The sequence below is a fragment of the Taudactylus pleione genome, unplaced genomic scaffold (assembly GCF_031769625.1).
Source record: "Taudactylus pleione unplaced genomic scaffold, aTauple2 ptg000407l, whole genome shotgun sequence".
NCBI classification, from domain to species: Eukaryota; Metazoa; Chordata; class Amphibia; order Anura; family Myobatrachidae; genus Taudactylus; species Taudactylus pleione.
In genome coordinates, this window is record NW_028284809.1 from 980715 (window position 1) to 1001318 (window position 20604).

At 51.0% G+C, this 20604-nt stretch overlaps 1 protein-coding gene across 1 annotated transcript; it reads right to left on the reverse strand.

The window, feature by feature from the left end:
• Positions 1–9837: 9837 nt before the first annotated feature.
• Positions 9838–12223, reverse strand: LOC148506349 (E3 ubiquitin/ISG15 ligase TRIM25-like). The gene has a single exon (XM_088446843.1). It carries the CDS (start codon positions 12170–12172, stop codon positions 10607–10609), a length of 1566 nt encoding a protein of 521 aa, XP_088302969.1. The 5' UTR covers positions 12173–12223; the 3' UTR covers positions 9838–10606.
• Between the last annotated feature and the right edge of the window lie 8381 nt (positions 12224–20604).

Consider the following 20604-nt stretch of genomic DNA (forward strand, 5'->3'; position numbering starts at 1 on the left):
ACAGAAGGAGATGCAGAGGGGGCAGAGCTCAAGGGGGAAGGCAGCTGCAGCACTAATCACTGTAATGTGTATTAGTAGTGGTACGCCCGGCAAAGAAGGAGATGGTGAGGGGGCAGAGTATAGGGGCAGCTGCAGCACTAATCACTGTAATGTGTATTAGTAGTGGTACGCCCGGCACAGAAGGAGATGGGAGGGGGCAGAGTACAGGGGGCAGCTGCAGCACTAATCACTGTAATGTGTATTAGTAGTGGTACGCCCGGCACAGAAGGAGATGGGGAGAGGGCAGAGCACAGGGGGCAGCTGCAGCTCTAATCACTGTAATGTGTATTAGTAGTGGTACGCCTGGCACAGAAGGAGATGGAGAGGGGGCAGAGCACAAGGGGGAAGGCAGCTGCAGCACTAATCAATGTAATGTGTATTAGTAGTGGTACGCCTGGCACAGAAGGAGATGGGGAGAGGGCAGAGCACAGGGGGTTGGCAGCTGCAGCACTAATCACTGTAATGTGTATTAGTAGTGGTATGCCTGGCACAGAAGGAGATGGGGAGAGGGCAGAGCACAGGGGGTAGGCAGCTGCAGCACTATTCACTGTAATGTGTATTAGTAGCGGTATGCCCGGCACAGAAGGAGATGGTGAGAGGGCAGAGCACAGGGGGTAGGCAGCTGCAGCACTAATCACTGTAATGTGTATTAGTAGTGGTACGCCTGGCACAGAAGGAGATGGTGAGAGGGGGCAGAGCACAAGGGGGAAGGCAGCTGCAGCACTAATCACTGTAATGTGTATTAGTAGTGGTGCGACTGGCACAGAAGCAGATGGGGAGGGGGCAGAGCACAGGGGGCAAGCAGCTGCAGCACTAATCACAGTAATGTGTATTAGTAGTGGTGCGCCTGGCACAGAAGGAGATGGGGAGGGGGCAGAGCATGGGGGGCAGCTGCAGCACTAATCACAGTAATGTGTATTAGTAGTGGTACGCCTGGCACAGAAGGAGATGGGGAGGGGGCAGAGCACAGAGGGTAGGCAGCTGCAGAACTAATCACTGTAATGTGTATTAGTAGTGGTATGCCTGGCACAGAAGGAGATGGGGAGGAGGCAGAGCACATGGGGCAGCTGCAGCACTAATCACTGTAATGTGTTTTAGTAGTGGTGCACCTGGCACAGAAGGAGATGGGGAGGGGGCAGAGCATGGGGGGCAGCTGCAGCACTAATCACTGTAATGTGTATTAGTAGAGGTGCGCCTGGCACAGAAGGAAATGGGGAGGGGGCAGAGCACAGGGGGCAGGCAGCTGCAGCACTAATCACTGAAATGTGTATTAGTAGTGGTGCGCCTGGCACAGAAGGAGATGGGGAGGGGGCAGAGTACAGGGGGCAGCTGCAGCACTAATCACTGTAATGTGTATTAGTAGTGTTGCATCCGGCACAGAAGGAGAAGGGGAGGGGGCAGAGCACAGTGGGCAGCTGCAGCACTAATCACTGTAATGTGTATTAGTAGCGGTATGCCTCACACAGAAGGAGATGGGGAGGGGGCAGAGCATGGGGGGCAGCTGCAGCACTAATTACTGTAATGTGTATTAGTAGCGGTATGCCTCACACAGGAGATGGGGAGGTGGCAGCGCACGGGGCAGGCAGCTGCAGCACTAATCACTGTAATATGTATTAGTAGTGGTGCACCTGGAACAGAAGGAGATGGGGAGGGGGCAGAGCACAGGGGGCAGCTGCAGCACTAATCACTGTAAAATGTATTAGTAGTGGTGTGCCTGGCACAGAAGGAGATGGAGAGGGGGCAGAGCACAAGGTTGAAGGCAGCTGCAGCACTAATCACTGTAATGTGTATTAGTAGTGGTGCGCCTGGCACCGAAGGAGATGGGGAGGGGACAGAGCACAGGGGGGCAGCTGCAGCACTAATCACTGTAATGTGTATTAGTAGTGGTGCGCCTGGCACAGAAGGAGATGGGGAGGGGGCAGAGCATGGGGGGCAGCTGCAGCACTAATCACTGTAATGTGTATTAGTAGAGGTGCGCCTCACACAGGAGATGGGGAGGGGGCAGAGCACAGGGGGTTGGCAGCTGCAGCACTAATCACTGTAATGTGTATTAGTAGTGGTGCGCCTCGCACAGAAGGAGATGGGGAGGGGGCAGAGCACAGGGAGCGGCAGCACTAATCACTGTAGTATGTATTAGTAGTGGTGCACCTTCAAACAGAAGGAGATGGGGAGGGGGCAGAGCACAGGGGGCAGCTGCGGCACTAATCACTGTAAAATGTATTAGTAGAGGTGTGCCTGGCACAGATGGAGATGGAGAGGGGGCAGAGCACAAGGTGGAAGGCAGCTGCAGCACTAATCACTGTAATGTGTATTAGTAGTGGTGCGCCCGGCACAGAAGGAGATTGGGAGGGGGCAGAGCACAGGGGGCAGCTGCAGCACTAATCACTGTAATGTTTATTAGTAGTGGTGCGCCTGGCACAGGAGAAGGGGAGGGGCCAGAGCACAGGGGGTAGGCAGCTGCAGCACTAATCACTGTAATGTGTATTAGTAGTGGTGCGCCAGGCACAGAAGGAGATGGGGAGGGGGCAGAGCTAAGGAAGCAGGTAGCTGCAGCACTAATCACTGTAATGTTTATTAGTATTGGTGCGCCAGGCACAGAAGGAGATGGGGAGGGGGCAGAGCACAGGGGGCAGCTGCAGCACTAATCACTGTAATATGTATTAGTAGCGGTGCACCTGGAACAGAAGGAGATGGGGAGGGGGCAGAGCACAGGGGCAGCTGCAGCACTAATCACTGTAAAATGTATTAGTAGTGGTGTGCCTGGCACAGAAGGAGATGGAGAGGGGGCAGAGCACAAGGGGGAAGGCAGCTGCAGCACTAATCACTGTAATGTGTATTAGTAGTGGTGCGCCAGGCACAGAAGGAGATGGGGAGGGGGCAGAGCACAGGGGGGCAGCTGCAGCACTAATCACTGTAATGTGTATTAGTAGTGGTGCACCTGGCACAGAAGGAGATGGGGAGGGGGCAGAGCATGGGGGGCAGCTGCAGCACTAATCACTGTAATGTGTATTAGTAGTGGTGTGCCTGGCACAGAAGGAGATGGGGAGGGTGCAGAGCACAGGGGGGCAGGCAGCTGCAGCACTAATCACTGTAATGTGTATTAGTAGTGGTGCGCCTCACACAGAAGGAGATGGGGAGGGGGCAGAGCACAGGGGGTAGGCAGCTGCAGCACTAATCACTGTAATGTGTATTAGTAGTGGTGCACCTGGAACAGAAGGAGATGGGGAGGGGGCAGAGCACAGGGGGCAGCTGCAGCACTAATCACTGTAAAATGTATTAGTAGTGGTGTGCCTGGCACAGAAGGAGATGGAGAGGGGGCAGAGCACAAGGTTGAAGGCAGCTGCAGCACTAATCACTGCAATGTGTATTAGTAGTGGTGCACCTGGCACAGAAGGAGATGGGGAGTGGGCAGAGCACAGGGGGGCAGCTGCAGCACTAATCACTGTAATGTGTATTAGTAGTGGTGCGCCTGGCACAGAAGGAGAAGGGGAGGGGGCAGAGCACAGGGGGTAGGCAGCTGCAGCACTAATCACTGTAATGTGTATTAGTAGTGTTGCACCAGGCACAGAAGGAGATGGGGAGGGGGCAGAGCACAGGAGGCAGGTAGCTGCAGCACTAATCACTGTAAAGTTTATTAGTAGTGGTGCGCCTGGCACAGAAGGAGATGGGGAGGGGGCAGAGCACAGAGGGCAAGTAGCTGCAGCACTAATCACTGTAATGTGTATTAGTAGTGGTGCGCATGGCACAGAAGGAGATGGGGAGGGGGCAGAGCACAGGGGGCAGCTGCAGCACTAATCACTATGTGTATTAGTAGTGGTGCGCCTGGCACAGAAGGAGATGGGGAGGGGGCAGAGCACAGGGGGCAGCTGTAGCACTAATCTCTATAATGTGTATTAGTAGTGGTGCGCCTGTCACAGAAGGAGATGGGGAGGGGGCAGAGCACAGGGGGCAGCTGCAGCACTGATCTCTGTAATGTGTATTAGTAGTGGTGCGCATTGCACAGAAGGAGATGGGGAGGGGGCAGAGCACAGGGGGCAGCTGCAGCACTGATCTCTGTAATGTGTATTAGTAGTGGTGCGCCTCGCACAGAAGGAGATGGGGAGGGGGCAGTGCACGGGGGGCATGCAGCTGCAGCACTAATCACTGTAATGTGTATTAGTAGCGGTGTGCCTCGCACAGAAGGAGATGCGGAGGGGGCAGAGCACAGGGAGCTGCAGCAGTAATCACTGTAATGTGTAATAGTAGTGGTACGCCTGGCACAGAAGGAGATGGGGAGGGGGCAGACCACAGGGGGGCAGGCAGCTACAGCACTAATCACTGTAATGTGTATTAGTAGTGGTACGCCTGGAACAGAAGGAGATGGGGAGGGGCAGAGCACAGGGGGCAGCTGCAGCACTAATCACTGTAATGTGTAATAGTAGTGGTGTGCCTGGCACAGAAGGAGATGGGGAGGGGCAGAGCACAGGGGGCAGGCAGCTGCAGCACTAATCACTATGTAATAGTAGTGGTACGCCTGGCACAGAAGGAGATGGGGAGGGGGCAGAGCACAGGGGGCTGCTGCAGCACTAATCACTGTAATGTGTTTTAGTAGTGGTACGCCTGGCACAGAAGGAGATGGGGAGGGGGCAGAGCACAGGGGGCAGGCAGCAGCAGCACTAATCACTGTAATGTTTATTAGTAGTGGTGCGCCTGGTACAGAAGGAGACGGGGAGGGGGCAGAGCACAGGGGGTAGGCAGCTGCAACACTAATCACTGTAATGTGTATTAGTAGCGGTACTCCTGGCACAGAATGAGATGGGAAGGGTGCAGAGCACAGGGGGCAGCTGCTGCACTTATCACTGTAATGTGTATCAGTAGTGGTATGCCTGGCACAGAAGGAGATGGGGAGGGGGCAGAGCACAGGGGGGCAAGCAGCTGCAGTACTAATCACTATAATGTGTATTAGTAGTGGTGCGCCTGGCACAGGAGATGGGGAGGAGTGGGCAGAGCACAGGGTGCAGCTGCAACACTAATCACTGCAATGTGTATTAGTAGTGTTGCGCCTGACACAGAAGGAGAAGGGGAGAGGGCAGAGCACAGGGGGTAGGCAGCTGCAGCACTAATCACTGTAATGTGTATTAGTAGTGGTGCGCCAGGCATAGAAGGAGATGGGGAGGGGGCAGAGCACAGGGGGCAGGTAGCTGCAGCATTAATCACTGTAATGTGTATTAGTAGTGGTGCGCCTGGCACAGAAGGAGATGGGGAGGGGGCAGAGCACAGGGGGCAGCTGCAGCACTGATCTCTGTAATGTGTATTAGTAGTGGTGCGCATTGCACAGAAGGAGATGGGGAGGGGGCTGAGCACAGGGGGGCAGCTGCAGCACTAATCACTGTAATGTGTATTAGTAGTGTTGCGCCTGACACAGAAGGAGAAGGGGAGAGGGCAGAGCACAGGGGGTAGGCAGCTGCAGCACTAATCACTGTAATGTGTATTAGTAGTGGTGCGCCAGGCATAGAAGGAGATGGGGAGGGGGCAGAGCACAGGGGGCAGGTAGCTGCAGCATTAATCACTGTAATGTGTATTAGTAGTGGTGCGCCTGGCACAGAAGGAGATGGGGAGGGGGCAGAGCACAGGGGGCAGCTGCAGCACTGATCTCTGTAATGTGTATTAGTAGTGGTGCGCATTGCACAGAAGGAGATGGGGAGGGGGCTGAGCACAGGGGGGCAGCTGCAGCACTAATCACTGTAATGTGTATTAGTAGTGTTGCGCCTGACACAGAAGGAGAAGGGGAGAGGGCAGAGCACAGGGGGTAGGCAGCTGCAGCACTAATCACTGTAATGTGTATTAGTAGTGGTGCGCCAGGCATAGAAGGAGATGGGGAGGGGGCAGAGCACAGGGGGCAGGTAGCTGCAGCACTAATCACTGTAATGTGTATTAGTAGTGGTGTGCCTGGCAGAGAAGGAGATGGGGAGGGGGCAGAGCACAGGGGGCAGCTGCAGCACTGATCTCTGTAATGTGTATTAGTAGTGGTGCGCATTGCACAGAAGGAGATGGGGAGGGGGCAGAGTACAGGGGCAGCTGCAGCACTAATCACTGTAATGTGTATTAGTAGTGGTGCGCCAGGCATAGAAGGAGATGGGGAGGGGGCAGAGCACAGGGGGCAGGTAGCTGCAGCATTAATCACTGTAATGTGTATTAGTAGTGGTGCGCCTGGCACAGAAGGAGATGGGGAGGGGGCAGAGCACAGGGGGCAGCTGCAGCACTGATCTCTGTAATGTGTATTAGTAGTGGTGCGCATTGCACAGAAGGAGATGGGGAGGGGGCTGAGCACAGGGGGGCAGCTGCAGCACTAATCACTGTAATGTGTATTAGTAGTGTTGCGCCTGACACAGAAGGAGAAGGGGAGAGGGCAGAGCACAGGGGGTAGGCAGCTGCAGCACTAATCACTGTAATGTGTATTAGTAGTGGTGCGCCAGGCATAGAAGGAGATGGGGAGGGGGCAGAGCACAGGGGGCAGGTAGCTGCAGCACTAATCACTGTAATGTGTATTAGTAGTGGTGTGCCTGGCAGAGAAGGAGATGGGGAGGGGGCAGAGCACAGGGGGCAGCTGCAGCACTGATCTCTGTAATGTGTATTAGTAGTGGTGCGCATTGCACAGAAGGAGATGGGGAGGGGGCAGAGTACAGGGGCAGCTGCAGCACTAATCACTGTAATGTGTATTAGTAGTGGTGCGCCAGGCATAGAAGGAGATGGGGAGGGGGCAGAGCACAGGGGGCAGGTAGCTGCAGCATTAATCACTGTAATGTGTATTAGTAGTGGTGCGCCTGGCACAGAAGGAGATGGGGAGGGGGCAGAGCACAGGGGGCAGCTGCAGCACTGATCTCTGTAATGTGTATTAGTAGTGGTGCGCATTGCACAGAAGGAGATGGGGAGGGGGCTGAGCACAGGGGGGCAGCTGCAGCACTAATCACTGTAATGTGTATTAGTAGTGTTGCGCCTGACACAGAAGGAGAAGGGGAGAGGGCAGAGCACAGGGGGTAGGCAGCTGCAGCACTAATCACTGTAATGTGTATTAGTAGTGGTGCGCCAGGCATAGAAGGAGATGGGGAGGGGGCAGAGCACAGGGGGCAGGTAGCTGCAGCACTAATCACTGTAATGTGTATTAGTAGTGGTGCGCCTGGCAGAGAAGGAGATGGGGAGGGGGCAGAGCACAGGGGGCAGGTAGCTGCAGCACTAATCACTGTAATGTGTATTAGTAGTGGTGCGCCTGGCAGAGAAGGAGATGGGGAGGGGGCAGAGCACAGGGGGCAGCTGCAGCACTGATCTCTGTAATGTGTATTAGTAGTGGTGCGCATTGCACAGAAGGAGATGGGGAGGGGGCAGAGTACAGGGGCAGCTGCAGCACTAATCACTGTAATGTGTATTAGTAGCGGTGTGCCTGGCATAGAAGGAGCTGGACACACCACTACTATTATATATTGCAGAGGACGGCTGCAATATATTAGATGGGACCTAGAGGGGGTGATCCGGGTAGAGGTGGCCAGTTTTGCCCACGGGGTATGTGCGCTCTGTGTAAGATTACCCAGGACACAATGATATATATCATACTGAGGACTCACACAGTGGGCACTATATTTGTTTTCCTCTTTATTTTGGTAAAATAACCAGCACAACTTCAGACCAAAGGGTGGAAAAGCGCTGGAACCTCCTCCCCCAATGTGCGAGGACTAGGATGCCCACTTTTAGCGCCCGTGCATGCTGAACACTTCCCTACTCTCCAGGGAGTCACAGGAGGCTCCTGCTTGTTCAAGTTCAAGTTCACACCCCCAAAAGAGTAGGCAGATCGCCCGCATCCCGCCCACTTCCTAGGCTGGGGAGATTTTCCTAGAAATGTGCAGGTCCGTGCGGAGTGGGCGGGATTAAATGACACAAATCACATGATTTAGCCATGCCCCCCTCCTCACAGACCTGTGGATTGCAGGCTTTTCTTGTTAAGGGGTGGGGCCTAATAACGGCTATCAACTGTCTCCGCCCCCTGCACCTGAGAGCGGCTCTCCTTTCTGGTGCTGCTCTCGGAAAGGATTCCTCAGATGTCGGTAAGTATGGCATGCTGTAATGCCAAAAGGTGCGTTCTGGCTTATATTCCACTATCGGTTACACCGTCAAAGCTTGCACTGGATCTATGGCAGGTGCAGGTTGTCAGGCCTCCTATGCCTGCGGTGTTAACACAGCGTCACTTCTCTGCCAACTTCATAATACTAAGTAGAAAAAGGAGGGGGGTTTTAACCCCCTATTGTTCCTCAGCACACTGAATATACTAGCAACAATATATGAACACTATATAATAATAGAATTTCAGAGATATTGGTTGCATGCATTTGCAAATACATGGGAAAGCTGCTAGGTCTCGTCACGGCTTCTATGTCACTAGCAGTCCCTAACATTAACGGGTTCACGTCCGGGGCACAGAGCACCCCAAAAAACGTCCAGCCCGGGACCCCCCAAGGGCATCACACGAAAAATGGAAAAAGGGATAGTGCAGTGTAAAGTGTAGATGTGTGCGAGTAATTAATAAGTGATGAAAAAGAGATTAAAATATGTGAAAAAATACATGAATAAAAAACAAACATAAGGTTATGTGAAAAGTAACTATGTGTATTAAGTGGTGATGCCCTGAGGAGGCCCAGCTAGAGTAGCCTCGGGGGCCCCATGCCCAAACGCTCACCCCAAATGTAATAAATGCCAATTAAAGCCCCATAATAAAGGCACATATACGTTTTGGCAAATGTAAGGCCTCATGATAAAGGCACATACAGTACATAAATGCATCCAAACTGAGATCCAGCTTACCTGGGAGTGACCCCTGGAACTCCAACTAGCACTACTAGATCCAGCATGCCCTGCTAATGCTGGCTCATTCATGCATCTCATAACCACAAACAAAAAATGGCAGCTGCTCAATCAATCTGGTAGTATCTATTTCAGGTGCATGAAAGGGAGGGGTCATACCAAGTAGAAAAAGGAGGGGGATTTAACCCCCTATTGTTCCTCAGCACACGGAATATACTAGCAACAATATATTATTATTTATTTATTTATTACCAGTTATTTATATAGCGCACACATATTCCGCAGCGCTTTACAGAGAGAATATTTGGCCATTCACATCTGTCCCTGCCCCAGTGGAGCTTGCAATCTATATTCCCTACCACATGCTCACACACACACACACTTATGGTCAATTTTGAGGGGAGCCAATTAACCTACCAGTATATTTTTGGAGTGTGGGAGGAAACCGGAGTACCCGGAGGAAACCCACGCAAGCACAGGGAGAATATACAAACTCCACACAGTTAGGGCCATGGTGGGAATTGAACCCATGACCTCATTGCTGTGAGGCAGTAACGCTAACCATTACACCGTCTGTGCTGCCTTGTGAACACTATATAATAATAAAATTTCAGAGATATTGGTTGCAAGCATTTGCAAATACATGGGAAAGCTGCTAGGCCTCGTCACGGCTTCTATGTCACTAGCAGTCCCTAACACTAACGGGTTCACGTCCGGGGCACAGAGCACCCCAAAAAACATCCAGCCCATACTTGGTATGACCCCTCCCTTTCATGCACCTGAAATAGGTACTACCAGATTGATTGAGCAGCTGCCATTTTTTGTTTACCTTCATAATACTGTCTGAATCGATCAGGACATCACCTTTGTGTGTACACTGCGTACCGCATGCGCCGTAGGGTTTTATTTACAAATGTTCACGCATGCGCAGTTACAAATAAATCACTCAACTTCGAGATCATCGGGATTTTGTGTGTCTCTGTATTAGGCCAACAATGCCAGACGTGGTTTTACCACACAATTCACTATAAATATGAATGTACAACAAAGGGCAGAATGTGAGCACTATAATAACACACGACACACATGTAACATGTAATGGTCTCCATCTATATTTCCCCCTGAGCACCAAATGCAGTATTACCAGTGGTAACAGCTTATTCCCCATACATACATGTAACATGCACATTCCAACCTTATTTACAGAGGAACATAGAGATGGGAATATCAGACACATGGAGGCCACAGTCACATACATTTATTACATAGGCTTCTGTATACCCTCCTGTGACTGATGTTATTGTATTTATTCCCCTCAGCCAGGTGACATGGGGCAAAGTTATTACCATTACCCCTGTATAGGACACAGCTGTTCTGTGCTCTCCGCACAGGCTATAATACAGAGAGCAGGTCTGTAGTTTATATCAGGATAACAAAAATCCCACATCTCCCCCAATGATATAAATGCATGACTGAAAAGCACAGAGATCAACTAAAAAGAAAATACAGCAAATACAGCAGAGCCGTCTTATTTAGAATTTCTTCTCACACCTCCTAGGCTCTCGAGCAGAGATCAGAATAAACACACTGCAAATAACTCTCATGGTTTAACATTTGAAAGCACCAGAACCTTGAGGCTAATTACATCCCCACCCAAGTATTAGTAACAGTAGCAGGAAGGGATACCAGCCAATAAGTTATAGGTGACTGATGTTACATTATAACCATATGGACATATCTAGCTTTTAATCCTGACCCAGCCATCCTTCCATACCACAAAGGCAGCATGCAGGGGCTCAGTGAAGGTGGCGGTGAAGGTGTGTAAGTGTCTGACGGGGTCACACAGCTGATAGAAGGACAGACGCCCAGCCTCATAGTCCAGGTATATTCTTACTACCTGCACAGGAGACTCCAGCTGCAGCTTATTGCGCACTGAATTGTGTACCACAAAGTAACCTTTATCTGTCATACACAAACACCAGGACTTGCTATTGTCTCCTATAAGTGACTGCTCTCCTATCCTTTCTATACTAGAATAAGCCACTCCAACACACCAACACTCTGATGTGCTGACTCCCACTTCCCAGCAATGTTGTCCTGAGCTAAAACTTGTGCTGGTTAATACCTGACAGTAACTTGTAAACCTCAATATATTCTCTGGGTAATTTTCTTTTTTTTCAGACCAGGATGCAGATTTTAAATCCCCTGATACACAGACGTTACCACAAGCCGTGTTTATATCAAGTAACATATCTGCAGCCTCAGGTATATAGAACCCTCTCTTTGCAGCAGTCAGAATATCAGATAAACCCGAGTGCAAGGTCACTGAGATCAGACCCTCGTCCAGATCACCCACAGGATAAACCTCATTGTCATCACTTTCTGTGTCATTTTCCTTCTCAAAAGTGTCTGATTCTCGCTCCTGTAAGACAGTTAGTGGGTCAGTCACGTTACACAGCTCCTCAATGTGACCCATCTTCCTGGACAGCTCGTCCTTCTGTGCTTCCAGCTGCTGGATCAGATCAGAGATTTGCAGAGAAATCTCCTCAGTCTGTCTGTAGACTTCACTCAGGACTGTCCCCTCTAGGATGTCCAACTTCTGCCTGATGTCCATAAACATGTCAGTGACTTTCCCTGTGACAACAGCTGCTCTCTCCTGTACCTCTGTCCTACGATCCTGCAGACTCTGCACTTCTTCCTCAGCTTCTGCTCTGTTTGTGGTCAGTTTCTCCAGGAGGTTTCTCAGCTTCTCCTGCTTGGTCTTCATGGCCTCACCCAGTGACTGCACCTGGTGTCCTTTGTGTGATCCTATTATACAGCAGGAGACACAGATACAGGCAGCGTCCTCACAGCAATGGTACGCAAGAAGTTTCTTGTGAATTTGGCATTTTCTGTTGTTCAGTGATGAAGTTGGGTTAACTAAAACATGATCCTCTGCCATGTTGTGTACACTCAGGTGGTCCTCACACAGGGATATTTCACACTGCACACACAGCTTCACAGCCAGTACAGGAGCCTCTATGCAGTAAGTACAGAAGATCAGGGTTTCCACTGGCTCTAGCTGACTAGATAGGAAACTTTCCACAATGTTACTCAGCTTCCTGTTCTTCTCCAGTGCAGGACGTTCCTGATACTCTGCTCTGCATTCCGGGCAGGAATAACCAGCAGCCCCCTCCTGTGTATCCAGCACACTCACAATACAGAGCTGGCAGAAGTTGTGCCCACATCTCAGGGATACAGGGTCTGTATAAATGCTCAGGCAGATGGAGCAGCTCAGCTCCTCTCTCAGACAGACAGACGCCATTCTGAATGGAGCAAAGAAAGTGAAACTAGTGTGTGTTAGGGGGGAGGAACAGGTGAGTGTGTGTTAGAGGAGTAGGTGGAGTATTTGTCACTGTGTATTAACCTCCTAGGTTATTAACCCTATACTGGTTTATTTCTGTCTGCAAAATAATGTCAGTGGTTCCCAAACTCGGTCCTCAAGGCGCCCTCACAGTCCAGGTTCAGGTTATCCATTCTTAAGCACAGGTGACTTAGGCCCTCATTCAGAGCCACTCGCTAGCGGCAGTACGCTCGTTCCGAGCGATGTTCGCACATCTGCGCATGCGTACGGTTTTTAGTACGTATGCGCGAACCGGTCAGTGCGGCCGAAAATCATTTGAACGCAATATAGCGAGTGCCTGCTCTTTTGAGTGACAGAATGAGGCGTATGTGGGTGGTAACAGGGGAAGGTGCTTGAAAACGTAGAGTGGAGATCCGTTCGCAGGCGTGCTTAAAGGTCAAAGCGGGCGTTTTATGGGTGTGCATAATTAATACAGCAGCGTCAATGACCACGTCACTTGTTTTTTTTTAACTCAGAACTGCTCGCAAAATAGCGGTTGGAAAAACCAACCACAAGAATAGCGAGCAGTTCTTATCCTGTTCGATGTACTCGATTAATCTAATAAATAGCGGACATGACGTATGGTGCGAGCGGCCAGGGGGCGTTTTTATCAAATAAACGAGCGTATGTTTTGCTCGCTCGTTCAGACTTAGAGGTGGGAACAGACTGCAATGTGCGAACGGATCATTTGCATAGCCACCCCTTGTTTTTGAACGAACGAACGCAAATAGCGAACGGCTCTGAATGAGGGCCTTAATTAGTACCTCAGTCAGTTTGATGACACCATCTATGCACAAGCATGGATATCCTTAAAACCTGGACTGTTCGGGTGCCTTGAGGACCGAGTTTGGGAACCTCTGTGAAATGTACTGAACGGCTGGTGGAAAACATCTAATTGTGCGTCACAATGCTGACAATAAAACTGTTATACATCTAAATGTTCAATACAGCTAATGCTGTTTACACACTGGCCGATATATTGGTTGATCAATTGATCAGCCAATATATCGTGCCCCCGTCGGCCAGTGTGTACAGACGATATGTCTGTGAATGCCATCATTCACAGACATATCGCAATGGCTGTGCTGCACAGCCGATGGACAGATACGTCCACAGACCGCCCATACACACACAGCGGCAGCCGCAGGGAGGGGAGCAGGACCCTTCCCCGCCCAGTGGGACCCGGCCCGGCCGGACCTCCGGCAGCATGCAGATGATGGTCGTTCAGTGTGTATGAATGACCATCATCTGCAGATATATTGCTAGGTGTGTACCCACCTTAAGATCCAAATGCAGATCATTACCTGCTGGAATAAATCACTAATGCAAATCTCTTAAGCTACGTGAGTGGCAAAGGGGGGCCCAGCCTATTTTGCCAGTCCTGGGCCCCACAATTTCTGATGGCAGCGCTGTATGGTGGTCACTAGGATGCACTCTCTATTGAATGGTGGTCACCAGGATGCTCTCCCTTCCCTCCCAGAAATGCCCACTTGTATTGTATAAGTGGGCAACTGTGGAAGGAAAGGGGATGCTGACGGGGGCGTGCGGGGGTGTGTGGGTGGGGGGCAGCCAGCCGGGAGACTTGTCCACCTTTCTGGGTGGCCAGGAGCGCCACACGTTTTTTGGTGTCTCCCGACCGTTCCGAGAGGGTAGGCAAGTACGAGTAAGATGCAATATCTATTCTACAGCGTTTACTAGGATGCTCTCTCTATTGTACAGAGGTCACTAGGATGCTCTCTCTATTGTACAGCGGTCACTAGGATGCTCTCTCTATTGTACAGCGGTCCTAGGATGCTCTCTCTATTGTGCAGCGGTCACTAGGATGCTCTTTCTACTGTCTGTAGGGTTTGCTAAGAAGCTAACAAAGCAGACCAAATGACTATTTTGGGGCACCCTTAACCAATCAATCAATTTAAAATATAACCTTTATTATAATACACTTAAAACAGCAAAGAAAAATTTTTAAATGAAATAAAATAATTCCCACTGATCACTCCATCATTGGTCTCATAATTAGTGGGTATCGATAAGTGGCGAATCTCAATTGTCTTTCCTTATCACCATTTAATATAGAAATTGTGAATCCTTCAACCTCCCATATTTATCGGAAAGAGCAAATAATACATATGGCGAAAATATATTGTGATTTCCTTCTACGGTGCTAAGCCACAGTCACCCCCCCCTACCCTAAACCCAATGCCATGTACACTAGCGGCAGGTGCGTGAAGCAGTGTAGGGGAATATCTCCCTGTTGCCAACCAAGATTTTTCTGGAAGAATAGACCCAGGGGCATCTTTAGTGAGGAGGGGGCACATGTGCAATCCCCGTCCGGGGCCCCCTCCTCTCTTCCCAGCAGCCGACTGATGTGGCTGGCCGGCCATCGGAGCATTAGTAGACTCTGGGCACTAGAGTGTGCCAGGATTCTACTGCGCATGCGCAAAACGCCGGGAAAATGGCTGCGGCAGCGCTGACACCCTGCGCGGGAAATTGGAGAGGTAAGTTTTAAATAATATGGGTGCAGGGTGTGCATTGCGGGCCACCCCTGGACCCATTTTAGATATGCCCCTGCCTCTGAGGTGTGAGTGGCTGGGAAGCATAGCACACAGGGAGGGGCCAGGTCAGTAAGCGGCTTGTTAGACTATCCTCTGAGGTGTGAGTGGCTGGGAAGCACAGCACACAGGGAGGGGCCAGGTCAGTAAGCGGCTTGTTAGACTGTCCTCTGAGGGGTGAGTGGCTGGGAAGCACAGCACACAGGGAGGGGCCAGGTCAGTAAGCGGCTTGTTAGAGGCTTGTAAGACTGACCTCTGAGGTGTGAGTGGCTGGGAAGCACAGCACACAGGGAGGGGCCAGGTCAGTAAGCGGCTTGTTAGACTGTCCTCTGAGGGGTGAGTGGCTGGGAAGCACAGCACACAGGGAGGGGCCAGGTCAGTAAGCGGCTTGTTAGACTGTCCTCAGGTGTGAGCGGCTGGGAAGCACAGCACACAGGGAGGGGCCAGGTCAGTAAGCGGCTTGTTAGACTGTCCTCTGAGGGGTGAGCGGCTGGGAAGCACAGCACACAGGGAGGGGCCCGGTCAGTAAGCGGCTTGTTAGACTGTCCTCTCAGGGGTGAGTGGCTGGGAAGCACAGCACACAGGGAGGGGCCAGGTCAGTAAGCAGCTTGTTAGACTGTCCTCTGAGGGGTGAGTGGCTGGGAAGCACAGCACACAGGGAGGGGCCAGGTCAGTAAGCAGCTTGTTAGACTGTCCTCTGAGGTGTGAGTGGCTGGGAAGCACAGCACACAGGGAGGGGCCAGGTCAGTAAGTGGCTTGTTAGACTGTCCTCTGAGGGGTGAGTGGCTGGGAAGCACAGCACACAGGGAGGGGCCAGGTCAGTAAGCGGCTTGTTAGACTGTCCTCTGAGGTGTGAGTGGCTGGGAAGCACAGCACACAGGGAGGGGCCAGGTCAGTAAGCGGCTTGTTAGACTGTCCTCTGAGGGGTGAGTGGCTGGGAAGCACAGCACACAGGGAGGGGCCAGGTCAGTAAGAGGCTTGTTAGACTGTCCTCTGAGGGGTGAGTGGCTGGGAAGCACAGCACACAGGGAGGGGCCCGGTCAGTAAGAGGCTTGTTAGACTGTCCTCTGAGGGGTGAGTGGCTGGGAAGCACAGCACACAGGGAGGGGCCCGGTCAGTAAGCGGCTTGTTAGACTGTCCTCTGAGGGGTGAGTGGCTGGGAAGCACAGCACACAGGGAGGGGCCAGGTCAGTAAGAGGCTTGTTAGACTGTCCTCTGAGGTGTGAGTGGCTGGGAAGCACAGCACACAGGGAGGGGCCAGGTCAGTAAGCGGCTTGTTAGACTGTCCTCTGAGGTGTGAGTGGCTGGGAAGCACAGCACACAGGGAGGGGCCAGGTCAGTAAGCGGCTTGTTAGACTGTCCTCTGAGGTGTGAGTGGCTGGGAAGCACAGCACACAGGGAGGGGCCAGGTCAGTAAGCGGCTTGTTAGACTGTCCTCTGAGGTGTGAGTGGCTGGGAAGCACAGCACACAGGGAGGGGCCAGGTCAGTAAGTGGCTTGTTAGACTGTCCTCAGGTGTGAGCGGCTGGGAAGCACAGCACACAGGGAGGGGCCAGGTCAGTAAGCGGCTTGTTAGACTGTCCTCTGAGGGGTGAGTGGCTGGGAAGCACAGCACACAGGGAGGGGCCCAGTCAGTAAGCGGCTTGTTAGACTGTCCTCTGAGGGGTGAGTGGCTGGGAAGCACAGCACACAGGGAGGGGCCAGGTCAGTAAGCAGCTTGTTAGACTGTCCTCTGAGGTGTGAGTGGCTGGGAAGCACAGCACACAGGGAGGGGCCAGGTCAGTAAGCAGCTTGTTAGACTGTCCTCTGAGGGGTGAGTGGCTGGGAAGCACAGCACACAGGGAGGGGCCAGGTCAGTAAGCGGCTTGTTAGACTGTCCTCTGAGGTGTGAGTGGCTGGGAAGCACAGCACACAGGGAGGGGCCAGGTCAGTAAGCGGCTTGTTAGACTGTCCTCTGAGGGGTGAGTGGCTGGGAAGCACAGCACACAGGGAGGGGCCAGGTCAGTAAGCGGCTTGTTAGACTGTCCTCTGAGGTGTGAGTGGCTGGGAAGCACAGCACACAGGGAGGGGCCAGGTCAGTAAGCGGCTTGTTAGACTGTCCTCTGAGGGGTGAGTGGCTGGGAAGCACAGCACACAGGGAGGGGCCAGGTCAGTAAGAGGCTTGTTAGACTGTCCTCTGAGGGGTGAGTGGCTGGGAAGCACAGCACACAGGGAGGGGCCCGGTCAGTAAGAGGCTTGTTAGACTGTCCTCTGAAGGGTGAGTGGCTGGGAAGCACAGCACACAGGGAGGGGCCCGGTCAGTAAGCGGCTTGTTAGACTGTCCTCTGAGGGGTGAGTGGCTGGGAAGCACAGCACACAGGGAGGGGCCAGGTCAGTAAGAGGCTTGTTAGACTGTCCTCTGAGGTGTGAGTGGCTGGGAAGCACAGCACACAGGGAGGGGCCAGGTCAGTAAGAGGCTTGTTAGACTGTCCTCTGAGGGGTGAGTGGCTGGGAAGCACAGCACACAGGGAGGGGCCAGGTCAGTAAGCGGCTTGTTAGACTGTCCTCTGAGGTGTGAGTTGCTGGGAAGCACAGCACACAGGGAGGCAGCGGAGGAGAACGCAGGGGCCGGGACCCTTATACTCTGCCACTGGGAAGTGCGTAGAGCGCTGTTTAAATAGATTAAATAATGTGTTTTACAATTTCTCCAGCGAGTATGTAATAAATGAAAAGAAAAAACCACACCAAAGCGCAACCATGCTGGCAGCAAAAAAAATCATATAACAAGTCACCCTAACTTGCAAAACATGTATGAAAACAAGATAATATGATAAACAATCCTTGCGCCGATGCTCTTCCAATGGACTGTTCAAATGTAATAATTTCCAATCAAGGGCAAATGCTTTAGAGTAACCAAATCTCTTATCAATATATGTATGGAAATCCCATCAGTACATGAAAATAAAACACATGATATATGGTATTAGCAATAATTTAAGGAATTGCTTATAAATGACACCATATAGGAGATCCCTCAAACCAATGTCCTCAAGTGTCAGATGGAAAAACTTGCACCTCATGCAGTGTGAGAATATAGATGTAAATGTTCACATTAGTGTTACCTAGAAAAAATATAAGTGAATCCCTTCAAGGTTTCTTTAACCCATATATTAATGGGATCATCATAGAATGCTTACGTAGAAGCTTACGTAGAAGCAGGTGTATGGTAAACCTGTAAAGGTTTCTTTCTCCTTTTCAACCATGAAGGATGCCCACATAAAAAAGAAACTATATATGGTGCAGTAGGTCTATATAAAAGTTTTTAATAACAAATGACACAATATAAAAAAGTGGGGGTTAGCCCTCGTACCAGATAGATGGTAAACAGCGTTCACATAATATGCACAGTCACATGTAATAAAGGGCAAATCACTGGCAAATTGCCAATAAAACATGATTCTCTGTCCGGGTTTATTAGTAACAAAGTATAAAAGGAATAAAGGAACGCAGTGCTATAGTGGTGAGACTGACACAATCATTTCTATTTATCCAGCAATTTATTTGCACATTTTATGTATTAAAAACTTTAAACATTTCATAAATATCCATGTACAGCAACCATATACACATTAATATACAAAATAATATGCTAATATTTGAGCCCTTATAGATTGCTCCTTATTGTCCAAGAACAACAATATATGTTGACTAAATACAAATATATCATCATATTGTCATTACATTACTCAGCAGTTGATGATATCACTGGAATAGCTGTTACAATGTTGGATTGCAATGCTTAGATGAAAAACCGTCCATTTCTCAGGGATTACCCATGGAGCTGGCTGTGCTTATGTTGTTATTGGAGTCAAATCTCCCCATCTGTATTCCAGCGGAAGCAGTCGGGAAGCCGACGGACGTAATCCCGACCGCCGGCTTCCCGACTGCTTAATCCCGGCAAGGCACTAATGACAGGCATCGAAATCCCGACGCCTATCATTAGACCTAGGCGGGGAGCCCGACACCGGGGGGGGGAGGAGGGTTAGGTTTAGGGCTCCGGGGGGACTTAGGGTTAGGCAACCCCCGGGAGGTTAGGTTTAGGCTAGGGGAAGGGGGAGTTAGGGATAGGCACCGCTGGTGGGAAGTTAGGGTTAGGCACCCCCCGGGGGACTTAGGTTTAGACTGTGGGGAAGGGAGGGTTAGGTTTAGGCACTTAGAGGGGGTTAGGCACTTGGGGGGAGGTTAGGGTTAGCACCCCTAAGGGAGGGAATTAGGGAGGGAATTAGGTTAGTTAGTACTTACCTTACGACGATCGGGATTTCCTCCTGTGTCGGGCTGCCGCTGTCGGGATTTGATACTGATTCCGTATTCCAGCCCCCACTCCAATAATACAGAGTTACCCGTGTGTGGATACTTCTATAGAGGACGGCGGAGCCGGCTTGTGACTTGCCAGAAAGGGCTCTGGGTAAGCGAACCAGCTGACCTCCAGACGCCGTCTCTGTCCACAGATTTTAGCGCTCTGCTGTTAGCGTTGTATACAAGTGCCGTAGTCTGAAATTGACATTTGTATCCAATCGTTGTTGCAGTATTGTTGCAATAGAGTAACAGGAGCTGCCACAGCAAGGATCAATAAGTCACCCATAGTTTTATTATTCTACCATACTTAAATCAAACTTATCCAACTAAAATAAAGACACTGACAACGATATAGATTTGCAAAAAAGAGGTCGCAGCCAAATTGATTGAAATCAGATTAGGAATTGAAATTGTAATGATCGAGCATGGTGGCGAAAAAGCAGTGCTAACTCGACTACAGCCCATTTAAGAGTATTACTAAGAAGGAGGTGGAGAATCCACCACCCGATGTGAGCTGCCTTGAGTAGTACCATCCCCCCTTAATCTAGCACAGTGCTGATTCCTCCATAAGATGGAGACCTGGTCCTCCCCTAAGGCAGCAACCGACTTGCCTCTCTCAAAGGGGGGATGCTAGCCAAGTTCAGCTGCACTAAATTGAGCCGCCGAGGAGCACTGCTTTCTGCCAAAACGAGGTCCCTAGACAACGAACCGCCACCAGCTAACAGGACCACTAACTTCTACCCATGCCCGACAAAAGAGCCGAAACAAACAATGCCAAACCTTCTCCTGCCAAATGTGCTCCATCCTCTCTGTAGAAGTCAACCTCCTCAAAACGTATACGGGGGTGTTTAATGACACGCCCTCCCAGACCCTCTACATGACGAGACACAGCGGCATTCAGTTTCCTCCTCACCCTATCCAAAGCCGCGCCACCTTGCTCCCCTCGCCAAAACCTACGAGGAATAACCTCCGACCACACCAAATGCACCTGCGGCCAACGCTCGGCTATTATTTGAAAATCCCTTTTAATGGCCAGGATAACCTCAACACCCTTACAAGTGCCCAAATCATTGCCGCCTAAGTGGATGATCAAGCAATCCGGGGCACCCCATTTCTTCTCTGATTCCCAAAGAAGAGGCAACAAACCACTCCAACGAAAGCCTCGCACCCCGATCCAGCGTACATTACCGGGGCTATCACGAGCAAGGGGGTGCCTGCAAGCCCAAAACACATATGAATGGCCTACGATCCACACCCTATCAAACACCCTACCACCACCTGTAAGGGGAAATTATTTAAAAGAACGTTAGTTTTAATTCGAATTTCATGTAACCAACAACAAGGTCGGGGAAACTGAGTTATTTGAGTGACCCAGATGGAGGTGAACAACACCAAAACCTCAATGGAGGGCAAAAGGTGAAAAGAACTCCAATCCCCCCTAGCGGCGCGGAAGCTTAAGGCACTGGGTTTC